The sequence below is a fragment of the Calidris pugnax genome, unplaced genomic scaffold (genome assembly GCF_001431845.1).
Source record: "Calidris pugnax isolate Ruff unplaced genomic scaffold, ASM143184v1 scaffold92, whole genome shotgun sequence".
NCBI lineage: Eukaryota > Metazoa > Chordata > Aves > Charadriiformes > Scolopacidae > Calidris > Calidris pugnax.
This window is the reverse complement of record NW_015090823.1, coordinates 1983862-2004951: the sequence shown is the minus strand read 5'-3', so window position 1 is coordinate 2004951 and position 21090 is coordinate 1983862. Positions and strand designations below refer to the sequence as shown.

At 47.5% G+C, this 21090-nt stretch overlaps 1 protein-coding gene across 1 annotated transcript in view; it reads left to right on the top strand.

The window, feature by feature from the left end:
- HSPA8 (heat shock protein family A (Hsp70) member 8) overlaps positions 1 to 4936 on the top strand; it is a 5581-nt gene extending 645 nt beyond the window's left edge. The window contains exons 2-9 of the mRNA XM_014939960.1: positions 793 to 1002; positions 1429 to 1634; positions 1731 to 1883; positions 1984 to 2539; positions 2852 to 3054; positions 3390 to 3588; positions 3726 to 3958; positions 4436 to 4936. Of these exons, the coding sequence (XP_014795446.1) occupies positions 798 to 1002; positions 1429 to 1634; positions 1731 to 1883; positions 1984 to 2539; positions 2852 to 3054; positions 3390 to 3588; positions 3726 to 3958; positions 4436 to 4621 (1941 nt within the window). The 5' untranslated portion in view covers positions 793 to 797 and the 3' untranslated portion in view covers positions 4622 to 4936. The remainder of the gene's footprint in view (positions 1 to 792; positions 1003 to 1428; positions 1635 to 1730; positions 1884 to 1983; positions 2540 to 2851; positions 3055 to 3389; positions 3589 to 3725; positions 3959 to 4435) is intronic.
- The last annotated feature ends 16154 nt before the right edge of the window (positions 4937 to 21090 follow it).

Genomic DNA, 21090 nt, shown 5'->3' with positions numbered 1-21090 from the left:
GGGGGAGAGCGGGGTGGGAGGGGGGGAGCCGTTGCGCGGCGTAGGCGGTTGCGTTACGGGGGATCTGGCCGGGTTGAGGGGGTGGAGGGTCTTCTGTCGCTGCAGCGATGGGTTACTCTGTTACGATGAGGTCACCCTACCCTTTTTTTTTTCCTTTTCTGACCTCACGGCGATTTTTCCCATTTTTTTCTCGAAACGCTTGGAGGGGGCGGAAGGGGGAGGGCTAGAGGAGATTGACCGCATTATCTCCCGCCGGGAGCGCCTGGGGCTGTGTGTGGGAGAGGTGGGGGGGGAGAGGGAGAGGTGGAGCGGTGCCCGTGGGGCTGCCGAGGATGCTGGGGTTTGTAGTCCCCGGAGGCGGGCAGAAGGGAGGGAGGGGGGAATGGAGGAAAAGAAGGGACGTGCAGGACCGCAGCGCGGTGGCCGTGGGCCCCGAGGGCTCGGGGAGGGAGTGGGGATTGCGTGTGTGGGGGGTGGTAGCGGGGCTGGGGCTGTGCCAGGCCGCATGGCAGGGCGGGCGCGGTGCTCGCCAGGGCCGGGACTACAGCTCCCGGCAGCACAAGATGTCCGCCCGGAGGCCACGTGACCCTCCCCGGCCGCGCGGGGCATGGCGGGAAATGTAGTCCCGGGCCATGTGGCTTGGCGCCACGTGGTCGGACGCCACGTGATAGCGGTTCAGAACGCATTAACGGCTGCGCTAGAGCCGCTGCTGTTTCAACATAGGATAACAGCAATGAAATATTTGAATTTAAGTCCAATTTTAGACGTGAATTTATTTTTCCTCCCCCTCAGACAAGATGTCGAAGGGACCAGCTGTCGGAATCGATCTTGGCACCACCTACTCCTGCGTTGGCGTGTTCCAACATGGGAAGGTGGAAATCATCGCCAACGATCAGGGCAACCGGACCACGCCGAGCTACGTGGCCTTCACGGATACAGAGAGGTTGATCGGCGATGCTGCAAAGAACCAAGTGGCGATGAATCCAACCAATACAGTTTTTGGTAAGGCTGCAAAAATAGGCAGAGAACCGCAGCGTGGGGGTGGTGGATGTTACTGATAGCAGAGTTAAGGCTTTGTCTTGGAAATCAGAACTCCTAGCTTGTTTTCAATCTCAATAATAGGACTGATAATTAAGCTTTATTACGTCTTGGGAAAGTATGTGCCTCACAGTTAAAAAAACTGAAGGTTGTTTTTGGCAGTTAGTGTTAATTGGCCTTGATTAAGTGTCTGGGTCTAATTGCCAGAGGGCGGTGGTTTGTGGTACAGCAGCTGTTGCTCTGCTGTGGTGCCTGAACCTGCCAAGGCACTAAGAATTTCAGGTTAAATAATGTGTCTTGGGATTTGTGCGTTCTTTCTAAGAAGAACTTGATATCATCCCTTGTGAATGAACATACCTAACATGGCCAATTCTTTTTTTTTTTTTTCAGATGCAAAACGGTTGATTGGGCGTAGATTTGATGATTCCGTTGTCCAGTCTGATATGAAGCACTGGCCTTTCACTGTGGTGAACGATGCTGGCAGACCCAAAGTCCAGGTGGAGTACAAAGGCGAGACAAAGAGTTTCTACCCAGAAGAAATTTCTTCCATGGTTTTAACCAAAATGAAGGAAATTGCAGAAGCATATCTTGGGAAGGTGAGGTTTTGGACTTCAGTGAATTGTAATTAAGAGTTTGGTGTGCATGGGTAGTTAATGAATATAACTGACTCTTCTTATTTGTGTTTTTTGCAGACTGTTACTAATGCTGTAGTGACTGTACCAGCCTATTTCAACGACTCTCAGCGTCAGGCTACAAAAGATGCTGGAACCATTGCAGGGCTCAATGTCCTGAGAATTATTAACGAGCCAACTGCTGCTGCCATAGCCTATGGGCTGGACAAAAAGGTAGGCTATCTGAAGGCTTAGTATCTCTGATACCTGACTAATAAGTCTGCTGAACGAACAGTAGAAAATTAATTGTATTATGAAAATTGATGTCTTCTAGGTTGGTGCTGAAAGGAACGTTCTTATCTTCGATCTTGGAGGTGGCACCTTTGATGTGTCAATTCTGACAATTGAAGATGGCATCTTTGAGGTGAAATCCACCGCAGGTGACACTCACTTGGGTGGTGAAGACTTCGACAACCGCATGGTCAACCACTTCATTGCTGAATTCAAGCGCAAGCACAAGAAGGACATCAGTGAGAACAAGAGGGCGGTGCGTCGCCTCCGCACGGCGTGCGAGCGTGCCAAGCGTACGCTGTCGTCCAGCACCCAGGCCAGCATCGAAATTGATTCTCTCTATGAGGGGATCGACTTCTACACGTCCATCACCAGAGCTCGCTTTGAAGAGCTGAACGCCGACCTCTTCCGTGGCACCCTGGATCCTGTGGAGAAGGCCCTGCGGGATGCCAAGCTCGACAAGTCGCAGATCCACGACATCGTGCTGGTCGGTGGGTCCACCCGTATCCCAAAGATTCAGAAGCTCCTGCAGGATTTCTTCAATGGCAAAGAGCTGAACAAGAGCATCAACCCTGACGAGGCTGTGGCTTATGGTGCAGGTAATGACAAATACACATCTGAGCCAAAACTGGGTGGTGGTGTTGGCAAACTGGGTACTATCTGAAGTCTCAGAGCAGTACTAGTGTAGGCCCCTAAATCTTCCACCTGATTGGTAAAGCTTTTCAAAGCAGTAAGAAATCTTAACTTGGACTTGCAATGATGAATCAGGTTCCAAAGCCATTCGTAGTTTCCACCAGAAGTCTACTGATGATGGCCAAATACTTCCTTGGATGTCTGAGCGAGCCATGGGGCTAAGTGTGGGGCACAGTGTATCTGTTGCAGAGCTCTTAATGGTTTTCCTTTTCTTTCAGCTGTTCAGGCTGCTATTCTGTCTGGAGACAAGTCTGAGAACGTGCAGGATCTGCTGCTGTTGGATGTGACTCCTCTGTCTCTGGGTATTGAGACTGCTGGAGGTGTCATGACAGTCCTGATCAAGCGGAACACCACCATCCCCACCAAGCAGACCCAGACCTTCACCACTTACTCGGACAACCAGCCGGGTGTGCTCATCCAGGTAAGCAATTCCAAACACTAGGGTGGACTGATGAGGTGCCCACACAGTCATAAGGCCCTGTCAACACTTCCAGAGGTTGATCCTTGAAGTAAAGCTTAGGCCTGAGGTCCTGTGTTCCTGGCATTACGAAGGGATGCTGGGACATAGCTGGTTGCTGTGATGAAGGTGATTCCAAAGCCATTCGTAGTTTCTACCAGAAGTCGAAAGACTCGTGTTGGTCCAAGTACCTTCCTTGGATGTCTGAGCGACCGTGTCACTGCAGGATAATACTCTGATAAAATTTAGTAACGTGTGGTCAAACTTAAGACTTAATTTTGCTGGTTCTTTTACCCTAGGTATATGAAGGAGAACGTGCCATGACCAAGGACAACAACTTGCTGGGCAAGTTTGAGCTGACTGGTATCCCCCCTGCTCCCAGAGGTGTACCTCAGATTGAAGTAACCTTTGATATTGATGCCAACGGCATCCTGAACGTGTCTGCTGTGGACAAGAGCACTGGCAAGGAGAACAAGATCACAATTACAAATGACAAGGGTAAGGATTGTGTGTTTCTGATGATTTGGCTTGTCAAACTCTGCCTTCTCTCATAATGAGTTGGTAGCACACGGGAGCATGTAATTAATCCCTCACTGGAAATGGCTAATGGGGAAACTGTTACCTGTGTTGCACAGGCCGGCTGAGCAAGGAGGACATTGAGCGGATGGTTCAGGAAGCAGAGAAGTACAAAGCAGAAGATGAGAAGCAGCGTGATAAGGTGTCCTCTAAGAACTCCCTGGAGTCTTACGCCTTCAACATGAAAGCTACTGTTGAAGATGAGAAGCTCCAGGGCAAGATCTCTGATGAGGACAAGCAGAAGATCCTGGACAAATGCAATGAAATCATCAACTGGCTGGACAAGAATCAGGTACGATGTGTCTCATGTTGGGTCAGTGTTTACTCTTGGGGTCTCACCAAAGATACAAAGAAAGTTCCAGAGGATGGAGAAGGCCTGGTTGCTGTGATGAAAATGGTTCCAAAGCCATTCGTAGTTTCCACCAGAAGTCGAAAGACTTGTGTTGGTCAAAGTACCTTCCTTGGATGTCTGAGCGACCACAACTTGCAAGCATTTAGATAGCTTTAATTAGCTCTTAATTCAGGCTGAGTAGCTTGCACCTATGATCTTTTCCAACCTTCAATGAAGTCCCTGTTCCTCCAGGAGCAAAGTAACTGTAGGAGTGATCCGAGAGAGTCCTAAATGAGTGAGCTGGGTTGGTTAGAACTAAACCAAGCAGAAAAATTGACCTGCATTGAGAGTTTGAGAAGATGGGCTAAAAAATAAAGTAGCTTTAGGACTGTATCCACATGGAACTGAGTTTTTGTTTTGTTTTTTTTTTTCTTGCAGACGGCTGAGAAGGAGGAGTTTGAACACCAGCAGAAGGAGCTGGAGAAGGTGTGCAACCCCATCATCACCAAGCTGTACCAGAGTGCAGGAGGAATGCCCGGTGGGATGCCCGGTGGATTCCCTGGTGGTGGAGCTCCTCCATCTGGTGGAGCTTCTTCTGGACCAACCATCGAGGAGGTGGACTAAGGACACCAGGGAAATGCATTCCACTAGCAGTTAGTCTTGGAGGAGACCCCTAGGTTGGGGTTTTAAGAGTGAAGGACCCAAACCTGTAGGCACACCTGGGTTTATTTTGCCAGATTTAAAACTCCATAACTCAGCTGCTGTAAAAAATTAAAAAGAAAAAAAAAAAAAAACAAAAAAAAACATTTTCTGGGCATTTTAAATACTTGAACATGTGCACAGGAGGGGAGATGAATACCATTGCACTTTACAGTACTGTAAACAAGTGGAAATGCAGTTCATGTCCTAAAGAATAAAAAAACTATTTAATGGGCATCACAATGTTTGTGTGTTCACTTCTTTGTGTACTGACAAGTGTGAAAAAATAAAGTGAAAATAAACTTCGACAAAGACAAACACATCCTGAGTGTGACCTAAGCACAAGGATTAACACAGGTGTGGATTAAGCAGATTTGAGAGGTTTCTAGTTAAATTTAATTAAAATTGGAGCTTCATGTTCCAGAACAACTGAGTTAAGGAATTAATGGTTTCTTTCCCTCCTCCAAAAGGTGGCTTTGGTGGCCAGAAGGTGGTGGGAGGGCAATGAAATGGGGGGGGTTGGGGCCAGGTGCCACCTTCAAAACACCTTTCTGGTGGTGGTGAACATGAAATAAAAAAAATAGAAGAAAAAAAAAACAAACCAAGCAGCCATAAGGTAATTAAGACTTTTAAAAAAAATCTAGTGATTTCAGTGAATAGGCACAGAGCAGTAAAGAGTATTTTTAAAATATGGTATAAAAATAGGAAGTGGAGAGTTGTCCCTTGGTTTATCACACCCAAGTTTCCCCCATCAACTCCTATTGCATCAATTTTCCCCACCACCTCCTTTTGGGGAGTTAGAGGTGGTTCTTCATTTAAATAAATAACTGCTGGGTAGGAGGTGGCTTTGGGCAGCCTCTTCAGGGATAATAAGCAATTAGGTTGCTTATTATAGTTAGTATTTTATTATATATTAGTATATTTACCAATATGCATGTTCTATACAGTGCCAGCAACGCTGCTCCCAATGCAGTGGGATTTTCATTAAGTCTTTAAACCATAAAAATCATATTTCTTATATCCCCTATTATATAGAGAGGAATTATTAATAATAATCACTAATTGATTGTTTTTTATCTGGGTACTTCAGGAGTTGAAACACTTCACCTAAGTTACTTTTTCAACATGGGAGAAGAATTGAGGGATTTTTTTCTTTTTTTAAAATTTTTTTTCAGTAGTTCAAACCTCCCATTGCCTCCCAAAGCCCCTGTTTCCCCATCAAATGGATGGATTTAGGGGCTGATGAAAAGCTGACATGGGAGCATCTGGGAGCCCTAAACCACCTCATTATCAGCCCCCTTTGCACCCGGGTGTTGTGGTTCCACCTCTGGATGGTAAAGGGGAGGCTGCCCTTGATACCTCCACCCTGCAGGACATTTTTGGGGTGAAAAAAAAGGTGTTTTGAGGCATAATCCAGAGAAGGGCGCAGCGTGCAAGCGGCAGGTTCCACACCATTAATTACCACGCTCGTTATCTCACCTCACCTCCAGTGCCAGCAGGTCTGCTCCCAGGGAAGCCTGGCACGGTGGAGCGGTGGTTTTCATTACCTTGTGGTTGCAATCCATAAAAATCATCACTGGAATGGCCTAATCGGGTTGGAAAAGACTTGGAACCATCATCTAGTCCAACTGTCCAACCATGTTATCATTAAGGGCATTGTCCAAATGTCTCTTAAACGCTGACAGGGCACCCACCACCACCCCAGGAGGCCTGGTCTGGTGTCCCACCACCTCCTCGGTACAGAAATTGTTCCCCATGTCCAGTCTGAACCTCTCCTGGCACAGCTTGGGAGCCATTCCCACGTGTCCTCTCACTGGATCCCAAGGAGACCACCTTAACACCTCCCTCTCCACGTCCCCTCATGGAGGTCACCCCTCACCCTCCTTTTCTCCAAACCAGACAAACCCAGAGCCCTCGGCTGCTCCTCACAAGGCCGTCCATGTCCTCCAGCCCTGTCACCAGCTTGGTGGCCCTCCTCTGGCCACATGCAAGTTCCTTCACATCCTTTCTGAGCTGTGGGGCCCAGAACTGCACACAATGCTCAAGGTGAGGCCACACCAACGCTGAATACAGAGGAATAATCACCACTTTGGACCATCTGGTGACATTATGAAGCCCCCCAAGATGCAGTTTACCCTCTCGGCTGTTGGGGCAGCCTGTGATGGCTCCTCTTGAGCTTGCTGCCTTTTCTCCAGGGCTTCTTCCAGCCCCTCTCCCAATTTATACTCACACCTGGTGTTACTCCACCCTAAATGCAGAATCCAGCACTTGGAGTTGTTAAAATCCATTCCATTAATGACTGCCCTGTGCTCCAATCCGTCTAGGTCCCTCTGCAAGGCCTCCTGTCCCTTGAGCACCTCCTGGTACAGCACCATCGGCCCATTGACTAGGGATGGACTCACCTCCTGCATCCAGATGATTGACACAAATATTGAACAGAACTGGCCCAAAAATGGAGCCCTGAGGAACGTGGTTGGTGGCCGACCCCCAGCCAGATGTAGCTCCCTTCACCACAGCCCCCTGAGCCCTGCTGTTCAGCTGGTCCTCCACCCGCTGCACCATGTCCCTGCTTGTCTCACAGCTGGACAACTTGTCCAGAAGGACACCATGAGGGACACCATCAAAAGCCTTTCTAAAATCCAGAAAAACGACACCCACCACCTTCCCTTCAGCTGCTCGGTGGGTGTCGTGGTTGAACCCCGGCCACCAGCTCAGCCCCACGCAGCCGGACACTCACCCCCGTGGGTAGAAGTGAGAAAATTTGTGGATTGCGATAAAAATGGTTTCTTAAGAAAAGGCAGAGCTGCTTGTGAAAGCAGAACAACCCAAGGAATTCCTCCAGTGCTTCACCCCAGCAGGCAGATGTCCAGCCATCTCCAAGGCAGGGCTCCTTCACATGTTGTGGTGGCTTGGGGACACAAGGACGAGGGGGAATGGTTTTAAACCGAAAGAGGGTAGATTTAGATTAAATATTAGGAAGAAATTCTTTACTCTGAGGGTGGTGAGAGCCTGGCCCAGGTTGCCCAGAGCAGCTGTGGCTGCCCCATCCCTGGAGGGGTTTCAAGGCCAGGTTGGAAGGGGCTTGGAGCAACCTGGGCTGGTGGGAGGTGTCCCTGCCCAGGGCAGGGGGTGGCACTGGATGATCTTTAAGGTCCCTTCCAACCTGAACCATCCTATGAATCTATGAAATGCCATCACGCTGAACGTCCACACCCACCCTCCTTCCACTTCTACCCCCCAGCTTGTACTGCTGAGCAGGATGTAGTATGGTACGGAACATCCCTTGGGTCACTTGGGGCCACCTGTCCCCTCATGTCCCCCTTGTGTCCCCCCATCCTGGCCGCTGGTGTGTGACCAGAAAAGGCACCCACTGCTCATCAGTAACTGCCCCATCCCGGCGCTGTCATCACTGATTCCATCCCCAACCCCAAAACGCAGCCCTTCAAAAGCCACCCTGGAGAAACGTAACCCTGGCCAAGCCAAAGGCAGCGCGGAGGGTGACCCGTGTGGGACAGGGATGTGGAGAGGCAGGACTGTCCCTTTGTCACCCCCATGATGGCTGCCCCCGCCCCTCCCAACGTCCTTGGCATTGCCAGGAGGCTACGGTAATTTCAGGTTAATCACTGGGCAGTAACTGAACCATTAATTACACTTTCTCACACAATAGTAGGGGTGGGGCTAAAAAGAAAAAAAAAAGTTCAATTTAAAAGTGGTTTTTTTTAATTAGAAAATGTTAAAAAAATTAAAAGATTTTTAAAAATAAAAAGATTAAAATTATAAATAAAAATAAAATAAATAAATAAAATATTAAAAATTAAAAAGCTTAAAAAATTAAAAAGCTTAAAAAAATAAAAAGCTTAAAAAAAATAAAAAAGTTAAAGAAAAGAAAAAAGTTTTAAAAAACTAAAAGGTTTAAAAAAAAGCTAAAAAAATAAAAAGGTTAAAAAAAGGTTAAAAAATAAAAAAGTTTTTTAAAAAATAAAGGTTAAAAAAATAAAAAAAGCTAATAAAAGTTTTTTAAAAATAAAAAAGTTTTTTTTAAAATAAAAAAGGTTAAAAAATAAAGTTAAAAAAATAAAATTTTTTTTTATAAAAAAGCTTAAAAAAATAAAAAGGTTAAAAAAATTAAAAAGCTAAAAAAAAGCTTAAAATAAAAAGGTTAAAAAATAAAATAAAAAAGCTTTAAAAATAAAAAAGTTTAAACAATAAAAAAGGTTTAAAAAATAAAGAAGTTTTTTAAAATAAAAAAGCTTCAAAAATAAAAAAGTTTAAAAAAAAAGCTAAAGAAAATTTATAAAGGTTAAAAAAATGAAAAAGCTTAAAAAAATGTTTTTTAAAAAAAAAAGTTTAAAACTTTTTTTTAAAAAAAGGTCCCTATGCTGTCGGCTAAATTTTATATTTCCGCGGTTAAATGCATTTTTTTCCCTTGGAGAACGGCCACCAGATGGCAGCAGAGACCATGAAATAACGAGGAGGCCTTTTTTCTTCCTTGCCCCCCCCGCTTTTGATTTAAATTCCAAAAAAATTTAATTTCCCCCGTAGCAGCATCTGTCATTAGGAGTGTGCAGTGCCCTTACTGCCGGAGAGAAAGTTTAATGAAAATAGTTTTTGAAAAGTGGTATTTTAGGCTGTTCTTAGAAACCAGCACTGTTTTCCCAGAAGGGCATTTCTGGGGATTTTTGGAGCTGTGAGTCAGAATTTTCAGGCTTTTCAGGGTAAGGGACAAGGTTTCCCAGTGAAAATCACAAAAAGTGCAGAACCAGGGTGAGGGTCATGCCATGGGGGGGTGAAAGCGAGAGCGGGGAGAGCAGGGGCTGCTGTTGGGGGTTCACAGTCACACCAGCGCTTGCACGAGGGCATAGTGAAGTTTTAGGGAAGTAAATGAATAAAAACAGTGTCAAAATTGTAAGTTTTTATGTTTGTAACAACAAAGAAGCCCGAAGAGTTGTGTGCAGAACAGGGGAGAAGTTCTTGAATTCAAGTTATTTTCTTTTCTTTAAAAACTTTAATACTTTTTTAAAATTTTTTTTAATTTGTTAAAAAACTTAAATTCAATATTTTTTATTTTTCTGCCACAAGTGTTTCTTAATTAGGTGTAGATTGGGTAATTGGTTGGAATCCTTCCAGCCGTTCCTGCTGAGGCTGATGTCAAGGGGGCTGAGGTTGCTGGGGGCCGGTGATGCTGCTGCCCCGGGAGCACGAAATCAGGCAAAAACCCCAAACTCTGGTAAAGTAAATACAACTTTATTTTGTGGATCTTGTGTTTTTCCGAAGCGGCAGGGTTTTCAGCTTAATTTTCTGTACCGATGAGCGAGATCTGTCTCTGTAGGGCCAACAGGAGCAGCAACTCTGCATCTGATAGTGACAGCAGAACTTTGCAGGAGGGAAACTCCCCATTCGGGTTCCTGCTTTTCCCAACTAGTGAATTTTGCAGCTCAGAACCTCTTGCAAAGGCTTTGATTTCGGGGCACTCAGCTCCCGTGCTAAAACTATTTCTATTTTTTGGTAATATCTGCTTGGTTTTTCCCCTCCTCTAAGGGCTGTGAGAGAGCTGGCTGTGGGAACCCCTTCCTTTGGTTACTGCCTTAACAGAAAGGGCAAAGTTAATTCATAGTTTATTTGGGGGTTTTAGGAGCTACTGGGGTTTCACCTCCCTCTGGGGTTGCCTCTCCCAAAGCCTTTAGGTTGTATTAGTCTGGTAACAGCAATTTTGGACAGGAAAGACCCTTCGTTTTGAAGTTAGCATTGTGGCTTCCCACTGGAGCCTTGGTGGTGAGCAGAGAACCTTTTCCAAGCCTCCCTGCTTGGTATGGAAATGCTGAGGGACTTGTTCTCCTTCATGGTTTCATACTGGAGCCCAGGGGGGGTCTGAAATGCTGGTGTCCAGGGGCAGCTACTCCAAAATGCTGGAGAGACCTAAGAATAGTCCGTGGAGCAAAGTCCAGCTAAACTGAGATCTATCGGTGACCAGTGCAGCCACTCTTAGAAGAAAGGATGAAAAATGTTTCAGTAAATAGGGTTAAGGGAGGGTTTTCAGTTGGTATTTCACCAGAGGAGGCTGAATTTGGTTCTGCTGAGGAGGAACCCCCGACTCCCTTGCAGGTAACAGGAATGTGCTGTGCAGCCTGTTCACAAGGCAGGAATCAGCTCAAGGGCTTGTTTTACGAGCTCAGAAGTCTGCGTGGACGCTGCTGACTGCTTTCTGGGTGCCTTCCCCAAGGTGAATTAAATCTTTTTTTTCCTTTTCAAAGTGTTTTGGCATTTGCTTTCAGAGACAAAGTGTGCTGGGGGTGACAGGCAAGGAGTATGTTACTGATTTGCCCCTGTAAAAGCTCCTGTTTTGGTGTATTATGAAATTTCTCTGTGTATGTGTGTGAGAGAGAGAGACAGAATGTGTTTATTTTTTGGCCAAACTGGGATGGAGGTGTGTAGCCTGAGTTTGGGCTGGAAGGAGATTCCTGCTGGAGTCAGTGACCCAGCTGGGGCAGAGTCAGGCTGGGCTTCCAAGGAGCCCTCTCCATCCCAGTCAAGCACCTAATTCAGCTTCTTGGAAAACCACAGCCTGAGGGTTACACAGGGAGTCCGGCAGCAGAGGTAAGAGGAAAGCTTTAGGTTTCTTGTACAGCTTTATTATAGAGCCATTTAGATGTGGTGTTGGGGGATATGGTGTGGGGGAGAGCTTTGTAGAGTAGGGTAGATGGTTGGACTTGATGATCCCAAGGGTCTCTTCCAACCTAGACAATTCTGTGATTTTATGATTAAGCACTTTGCTGTTGAGGGAGGGAAATGTGTGTTTGCTCCGGGAGTCAGCCTCAGTTTATTTTCTACACATACTGCAAAATACAAAGAAAAGGAGCTTTGAAGGAACTTCAAAGTTTCTTGAAGAAGAAAGTATTAAAAGATGTTTTTTGGGGGGTTAGACACTCATGTTTTGCAAGTAAGTGCAGGCTCATAATCTGCAGGAGCCTTAAGGTTAATTAGCCAAGCTGTGCTTGACTGTTTTGCCTTGGATAAGAGGGAACTCTCTAACCCCCAATAACTGCAAAGGTGCTGGTAACTCTTTCGAATAATCTTTAGAAACCCACATTAAAAAAAAAGACGATAATAAAAAGAGCTCAGGAAAAGCGAGAGCTGGGGGTTCAGTGGTGGTGGCAGGAGCTGGTTGTAAGGAAAAGCATCGAAGCTGTGGTTTGGAATTGCCGTTATAGAGGGGTTTGCTGTAAAGACAAAACTCAGCTCAAAGCAGGAGAGCAGGCAGCCCGCTCGCTGCTGAGCCTCAGCACTTGTCTCCTCTCTCTGGTCAAGTGCCTGTTTTTTCATCACACGATTGACTCCGTGGCTGTTTTGTTCAGGCTGAAAGACAGGAGCGCTTGCCGGAGGAGGTAGTCAATGCAGAGGTCCTGGGGCCTTGAAAAAAAGCAAGGATTAATAGGTTCTGCTGCCTTTGAGCTGTGCACCCAAGTCAGCGTTGAATAAAGGCTTTTGCTTGCAGACAGGCAGCCGGGGCTGCCTTTGGGGAGCCTGGCCAGGCAGCGGGGTCCAGGTCTGGGCAACCTTCTGGGCTCTATCACACTGGTCCTCTGGCTGCTGCAATGCCAGGGGGTGCCAAGCCCACAGTCCCAGGGTCTGAGCTCTGAGCAGCTCCTGGGGTCCCCCAATTCCTGCCCCGACTGCGCTTTGCGGGGGTCGGCCGGGTGCCCTGCGGTGGGGTGGGATGCTCTGCCGCTGCCTGCCCCCCTCCTCCTGCCTTGGGTTTTCAAAGCCCTTTTCACCAGCTCTGGAGGATAACACAGCCTGTGGCACAGGGATGCACAGGCACACACGTTATGGGTAGGTTTATGTGCTTCGGCAGAAAATACAGCAAACTTCTGGTCGTATATGTCTGTGTTTTGTGTGCTACGGGGGGTTGTTTGGTATTTAAAAGCAGCAACAGAGCACCTAAGCCTCGTGTTTGGGGAGCAAGGTACAATCACCCCATCTGCAGTCCCTGCCCTGGCACTGGATTCATTAATTACACCGCCTTTAGTTAGCAGAGAAAGGGGTGCTCAGCAGCCCCCTGCTCAGCCCTCCTTCTCCCCCCCACGCGCTTTTTTCTGCTCTTCTTCCACCATCCCACCTCCTCATCCCTTTTTCCGTCGATTGCCCGACGGTGCCTAATTCTATTATTCGGAATGATTTCCCACCGGGCGGTAGTTTATTTCTGTCATCAAATCTCGGGTGAAATCTTTAGACATGAAATATTTAGCCCGATACCGACGAACGGCGCGTAGCGTTAACGCGGCGCGGGCTGCCTGGAGACAGCATTAGGCTGTAATTTGAAAGCGAGTGAAGTGATAATGCCATGCGCACTGCTTTTGTGAGCCTGCATTAATGCAGCTTTTGCCAGGGCCCGTCATCGACGGCGAATCGACTCCCACTAATAGTATGCGGGAGGGTGGCAAAATTGGGGGGTGATGCAGAAAATAAAGCATATCGACCGGGCGACTGCAGCGCCTCAGTAGCCTTTAATCTATTATTGCCCTTGATGGGGATGTTTTAATGCAACTTTACTGTCAATCGCATTTATGGTCGCACACCCCGCCTGCTGGGGAGCACTGTGAAAATGGCAGAACTCGGATCATGCTGTTGCTTAGAGCTCATAGTTATTGATTGCGGCCGGGCTCAGGAGTCTGGGTTATAATTATTTCATTAAACCATTTAATGGTTATCAAATATGAACCCTTCTACCGTTCCATTTAGGAAATGCAGCGCGCTTTAAGTTTTATTGCTAATCCATGTTGATCTTATTTTTCTTAAATTGTCCCATGCTCCCAAGTGGTCGCTTTTCCCCCGCCGAGGCTCTCTGCCCATCGATCCCGGGAGAGCCGCGCTCGGCCACGCCGGCCTCTGGCGTGGCACGGGGAGATGGGATTATATGAACCTGCATTAACAGGGCACCCCAAATAATAACTGGACTCTCCAGTGCCCTCTCTGACCTGTTTTTTGACCAGTTTATTGATAGGGAAGCTAGAAAGGTTAGAAAATCTGCTTTACGCTCCCAGCCCTGTCTGGGGGGAAAAGACACTCAGTCTCTTCCCTCATGGAAGACATTCTGTGCCTCAGTTTCTCTCTGCCTCAGTTTCCCCATGCCTCAGTTTCCCATTCGACCAATGGAGTTCCTTGTGGTTTTTTCACTCATTTGGGGTTTAGGAATGAAAAGGGCCGATTATTACAACCCAAATCCTCCCCTTATTCAAGGGCAGGCTGTTCACGCCTGTAAAGGAGGGAGGAAATTCTCCTTCCAAAGTTTTCTTGATTTATTTTTCTCCATGAGAATGAAAACGGTTCTGTTGTTTTTCTCACATAACCAGAGGATGGCTGCATCCCGCTTGGTCCCAAATGTTTGAGGCAGCCTTAAAAGCACAGTAGGCACAACACAGTCTGTTGCTGCATCTCTGACACTGAACGTTTCCCTCTCTTCCCCGGGTGTGTTATCCTCCACGTGCCATCTCACAGTACCTGTGTAACTGGATTGCATGGGGGCATGGCAGGAGCAAGGTGAATTTGGGGAGCTCTGGAACCTCTAGAGGTGTGAGAGCTGTTCCTGGCACTGCCCACGACTCTCTCTGTGGGCCAAATCCTCTGAATTCCTCTTCATTTCACTTTTCCTCCTCGTGAGTGGCTTATTAAGTCAGGGCTTCATTCCAGTAACTGGAAAGCCCCACAGGAACCAGAGGAACTCTAGAAATCCCAGGGATTCTCATCGACTGAACCGAGGCACGCTCCTGCCCTCTCTCACACCCCGGTGCCTTTCGAACATCACACAGACCTCACGATTAAAGTGTGGAAAAACTGGGTGAACCCAGGTCTAGGGGGATAGGGAGGCTTTGAGGAAGTATCTCGCTACACATTTGTATTCCGGATCCATTGAAAGCCTGTATTCGTTGGCACCTTTTCATTAAAACCCTGGATGCTCTGGAAAAGCTATATCTTAATTTGAACAAACTGATTCCTTTTTGCCGTGGGCAGGCGACAGAGTTTCTGCAGAGTCCTTTATCAGTATTCTGTGCTGCCTTCTAGCAGCTGCTCATTTTATGTTGCCTCAACCTATGCTGACCTCATTTTCTATCACAGAGCAGTGAAGGATTTGGTAAAAATTAGTTATATTAGTAGCTCCCGATACAGCCAGTTTATTTGTGATATGACAAATATTTCAGCCATTAGGATCTTTCCATCTCTTAGCAGCTTAAATGCACTCACTTATATTCCAAATCACTGCTTAATTTAAAAGCCTATTTGTCTAGATTGTTGCAGGCATGAAAAAAATAAAAAATAAAAAAAAAATGCAGAACACTTACCCTTTCAAATAGGCCTGTAGCACAACCGGAGCCGTGCCTGTGATTGGATCTCCCGCTCCATAACTTTACACTCGGCGGAGCCGCCGACTAATCACTCGGCACGCGGCAGAAGCACATCAATTCCAGGGAGGAGGATGAGGAGGCTGGGTGGCTGCCTTCTCCCCTCCTGCCAGCCATTCACTGGCCCTGCCTCAGTTTCCCCACTTGTCCTGCTGGGACGTGGGAAGCGTTTTCCCAGCTTTCTGGACCCTCTCAGTGTGGGAATACTGTGTGGGAGGGCTACAAAGCCAGCCCTGGCAGTCGGGCAGGGTGTTTTAGTGCCTGCTAAAGCTATTTCTGACCCCTGCCAGCTCCTGGCTGCTTGAAAAGAGGTTTTCCCCCACGGGGGCAAGCAGGTGGGAGATACAGGCTGGTTTGGTACTTTGAGGGGGGTGTGTGTGTGTGTGTTTCATGTTCCCTGGGACCCAAACACTTTCATAAAGCAAATAGAATCATAGAATCATAGAATCATAGAATGGTTAGAGTTGGAAGGGACCTCAAAGATCATCGAGTTCCAACCCCCCTGCCCTGGGCAGGGACACCTCCCACCAGACCAGGTTGCTCAAGGCCCCATCCAGCCTGGCCTTGAACCCCTCCAGGGATGGGGCATCCACAACTTCCCTGGGCAACCTGTTCCAGTGTCTCACCACCCTCACTGTAAAAAATTTCTTCCTGAGATCTAATCTGAACCTTTTTTCTTCCAATTTAAAACCGTTTCCCCTTGCCCTATCATTACCCTTCCTGGCAAAGAGTCCCTCCCCAGCTCTTCTATAGGCTCCCTTCAGGTATTGAAAGGCCGCTATAAGGTCTCCCTGGAGCCTCCTCTTCTCCAGGCTGAACAATCCCAGCTCCCTCAGCCTGTCTCCATAGGTGAGGTGCTCCATCCCCCTGAACCTCTTTGAGGACCTCCGCTGGACCTGCTCCAGCCAGTCCATGTCCTTTCTGTGTTGAGGACTCCAAAGCTGGACACAGTGCTCCAGGTGGGGTCTCACGAGTGCAGAGTAGAGGGGCAGAATCACCTCCCGAGACCTGCTGGCTACACTTCTCCTGATGCAGCCCAGGACATGGGGCTGCATAATAGTCATGGTGATGCCTCATTTATTCAGTCTTGGTTGGCCACTTTTCTCAATCCTGCAGATCAGGGAGGGAGGGAAGGGTGGAAGTGCAGGGGAGATGCTGGGGTGCCCTTGGACTCCTCCAAGCACTCAAGCCGGGCCGTTCCTCCACACCCAGGAGGCCCAAATGCTGCTTTTAGAGACTCGCACATTTTTATTTGTTCGAGGTAACATCGGGATGCCCTGAGCGTCTGCCTGCCCAGGGAAAAGTCGTGACAGGACCAGAGTTTTCTCTGCTGGCTCCCTCCCCCAGCTACAAGAGGAGCTGGCTCTCTGTGTATACAGCTTTCTCTGCTGAGCAGCTTCCAGCTCCTGCACTGGTTCTAATGGACACGTTTAAATTCATGGGCAGCAGCTGTTTAAAGCTGGCAAAAGGGTGCGCCGTCAAAGACTTAGTTGTTTTGGATTTTATTTTTTTTTTGAAGGAAAGAGATTTCCTTTAACTGGCTGTGAAGAACCCCCAGGTAGGCTGCGTGATGCATTTGCTGCCTTTTCTGCCAGCCCTGTTTTACCCCACCCTGACAGGGCTGCGAACCTTCCTCCCCCTCCAGCAGCTCCCTGGACCCCAGCTCTCCCTGAGATACAGGAGACTTTTAGGAGATGGGACTCCAAGACCGAACTTTATTTGGGAGGGAGAAAGGATGCACAGGTTTACCCAGTTCACCATCTGGGGCTCCATAGAAGGAGCCAGTTCCAAGCCTTCCCCCTGTTATCCCTTCCCCTGGTTCTCCAAAGCCTTCTCCTGGGCACGGAGCTGGTGGTTCTGGATCACACCTTGCAGGGCAGATAGTGCCAGGTCTGATGAAGTGCAGAGCATTGGGAAGCGAAGGAATTCCCCAGCTCGAAAACGCCCATTTGCTGTTGAGGGCAGGTTTTTTTGCCCGTTAGTCCCGTGGGCTCACAGGCATTCTCTGCCACTGATAGTTCTGCCTTTATGGTTGTGAAGAAAAGGAATTGTCTTCTTGGGTAAGAAAAGGAATTTAAAAGTAAAATCCTGCTCACATGCAATTACCTGTTCTGATTGTGTCAGCTGGGATGTCTGACATCTTCTCTAAAGGTAAATTATCTCTGAAAATGAATGATATTTTATAGCAGGCTATGGCAGAGGATTCTGACTAAAAATGGTTATCCCAAGGTAACTCAGTCTTGATAAATTCTCCTGCAGCTTTCACAATTAAGGAGTTATGATGGAGACATATTTAATTGCTAGGAAAAGCCACACGAAACCAGAGCAAACTGTAATTCTTGCTTAGTTTCACTATTCAACTTGCAAGACTCTAGGAGTTCAAATGCTGATGGAAGTGTATCGATTTTCCCCTATATTGAATGCTTCCAAAAAAAATCTCAACAAAAAAACCCCAACCCACCTCCCGTGATGCGAGTCCCATGGTTCCAATTAAAATCACCTGTTAACTTAAAAAGGTCTCTTTTTAAAAAGGGTTTAAAAGATTTTCATTTAATTGATTCAATGTAAAATGCCCTTTACAATTACCACTATAAACTACTTGTTTCCCACTGAGTAAGACCCAATTTGAGATGTTTATCAAGACTTTGCACTCTTTCCACTCTTCATACTGAGTTCTTAAATTCCTTATTGACAGCTTGCATCTGTCAGCAATGGATATTTTTAGTTTGTTGCAAGAAAGCTTTTAAAAGGTTGTAATGGCTTGATTTTGTCTCTGTGGTCTCAAGCGATAAATCAGCTCTGAATGGCCTCATAAGCGTGGGCAGTGCTGGGTGCCCTTTATTTCAGAGCAGTAAAATGACATGATTTAACAAATTTCTTCTTTCCTTCCTCTGAGTATTTCCATAAAGGCAGCGCTGCTCAGTGCAAAGATCACACTCCTCGTTTTTCTTTACTTTTTTTTTTTTTGGGGGTGTCTTACAGCATACTTCACAACGAATAAACACTGTGGCACCGGTTGGTTTCTGCTGAAGCCTCTGTGGCTTTGGTTGTGGGGCTTTATCTAGAACTTTGTGACACCCCCCAAATACACAGAGTTTAATTGAGACAAGTGCACTTTTCTTAGAAGACAACAATTTGTTATTTGAACACATTTACCATCTCTCCGTGCACACAGACCATGGACTCTTTATTTTTTTTCAGGTGAGACAGGCAGAATAACACTGGTTTTGCAGTGCACAGGGTACATACGTGTCCCCCCCCAATGTATTTTACCTCCTAAAGTCTATCAGGGGAGAGTTTATCCATCCAGAAAGGCACAAACTGGATGGTTTTACAGGCAGTCCCACCCTCCTGCCCCATATTCTGAGCAGGGGTCCCAGACCCCAAAGCTCACCCCTTAACATCAGGCAGAAAGGCCACAGAAATTCTCTGAGCACCCAGGGAGGAGGAGCAAGTGATGGAGGAGAGAAAGAAAAAAGGTGGTAATGAAGGATTCGGAAATCAAAGCCCACCTTGTTGGGTGTTTTGAGGAGGCCAGGGAGCCTCGGTGTTTTTTAGTCTGGGATCATTCCTCTGGGGAAGGGCAGTTCTCCCCTTGAGGACTTGGAGCACCCTGAGAAATCATTCCTGTGAGCACAGCTCCCTGTGCCTGTGAAACACTTAACATTTTAGCCATGAAAAAACCTTACTTTGCAGTTTTACACCACAGGACCCTTCGAGCCCTCAGGTTTCTTGCAGAGACAGGCACCAGGGAAGGGTCTCTCTGCAAAGCTGTGCTGGGGATATCCAGGGACCTGCTGGAAATGGGGGTTTCCCCAGTAAAACCAGCAGCTCCTCTGGGCTTGCCAGTCCCTCCAGAAGGAGAGAGATCTTTTTCTCCTTTGCTGTCAGCACAGTTTGAATTTAGGAAATAGCAGTCCTGCTTCTGAGGGGTGCCCTAAACTCCCAGCCTTCTCACTCTTAAACTGAGCCCCCAAAGCTGCTGTTTCCCAGCCCCAGGGAGCCCACCCCTCTCCCTGTAGCATCCATCCCAGTGACTGCCAGCACCCCGTCCCCCCCGGCTCCCAGGGGTGCAGGGGGGACACCCCCCCCCCCACACACACACACAGAGATGTGTCTGCCCCCAGCTCTGCAAAGCACAGCCGGGAGAGGCTTTTTTCCCCTGCAAACCCATTTGTGTCTCCATTAAATCAGGTGCTCTCAGCCGAAGGAAAGCGCTTCCATTCGGCACTGGGAGCGCTTGAAACTTGTATATCTTCCCCCCCACCATCACCCCCCCAGCCCAGCTGTAAAAGTACAACCACATCTCCCCTCCTCGAAACAAGGGGCTGGCATTTCTTGCAGTTTGGCTGGATTTCAGCCTTTTCTCAGCATTTTTGGGGGTGTTTGGATCTAGCTTTTCTGCCCCAGTACCATTCTGAGTTAGTCTGTGGGTGTGAGGGGTTTCTTTTCTTTTGATTTCCCCCTTGTTACAGAAAGCAGAGCTGAAATAACCTGTTGTCAGCTCCAGGGAGCTGCAGATAAACACACAGCAGTGCCTGAGCTCTGCTCTCCTCGGCCTGATGGACCTTTAAGCCAAGAGGAGATTAAAACCAAGGTAAAAGTTGGAAAAGCTGGAACTAGCCCTGCTCTGAACCGCGTGCCCACGTCCAGCTACACCCCCCAACCACCCTCTGGCTCCTTTGGAATGAGTAGGTGGGTTTGCGTGGGGTGTGCCCACCTTTCCTGACCCATCCTGCACCTTCCCAGCCCAAGGAAGAAGGCAAATGCCTGCTGTGAACATCAGGAGCGAGGAGAGACCCGCTGCAGGGAGGAGCTGTAAGCACCACGGTTTTCCTTTCCTCTGGGCAGGTTGGGCTTTTTCAGGCTGAGGGGGTGCCAGGCTGGGGAGATGGAGAAAATTGGGGTTGAAGCAGGGATGCTGTGTGGGCAATGCCTCCACCCCCTGAATCACTGGCCTGTCTCCTTTCTGCGGGGAAACTGAGGCACGAGGAGATTTTTTTTTTTTTTTTTTTTTTTTTTTTTTTTTTTCCCCCAAAGGATGCTGTGTGGGCAATGCCTCCACCCCCTGAATCACTGGCCTGTCTCCTTTCTGCGGGGAAACTGAGGCACGAGGAGATTTTTTTTTTTTTTTTTTTTAGTTTTTTTTTTTCACCCCAAAATGCAAGGAGAGAGGGAGTCAGCCAGAAGTCCAAGTATTGATCTGAGATCAACCTCTGCCTCCTCTCTCCTCCAAAAAGGCCACGTTTGTGCTGCTCAGCAGTAATGCCACAATTTCTCTTTGATAAAATACACTTAGAGTCACCTGGTGTGCTAAAACCCAGCCCGGGTCTCTAACCTAGGTTTGCTGCTAATAAGAAAACCTCCTAAATTACCCCAATTAGAGTTTCACAAACGAGGAGTTTGTTTCCACACTTGCAATCAAAACTCCAGCCGGACCCGGGGAGGGAAGATGTTGCTTCCAGCCCCCGACGCAGACATGCTAATTACAAACCACAACAGGTTAAAGTGTCCAGCACACAGGTGATAAATATGGGTGTAATTATGGGTTATTGTAGGAGCTTAATTAGGATAGCTGCAATTAGCCTATTTTTCCCGATCTTCATTTAGCAACTAACAAAATCAAATGGAAAATATTTTAATTTAAAAGGCCGCCTCAGCACAGGGTTACTAGAAGAGACTTAATTACTCATTGATAACTATGAGGTGGAGAAATCACTTCTTTTGTGCCAGTAGTAATAAAAAGCAAGGCTGTTAGCCAAAAAATAATACCCAGCGGGTTTTTAGGTTTCAGTCCACGTAAAAATCTGGGAGTCCTCACCTTGGGTTTACTGAGGCTGAACTCACAAATGGGCATCTAAACCTCCAGGGAAAGGTCTCAGGTCTCTTTTCTGGGCTCGGGGGAGGCAGGAAGAGCCAGGGGTCCCCCTGCACCCCAGCTCTGCTGCCCAGCAGGTACCTCTACCTGCTCAGTGATCAGAGGATGCTTCAGGGACA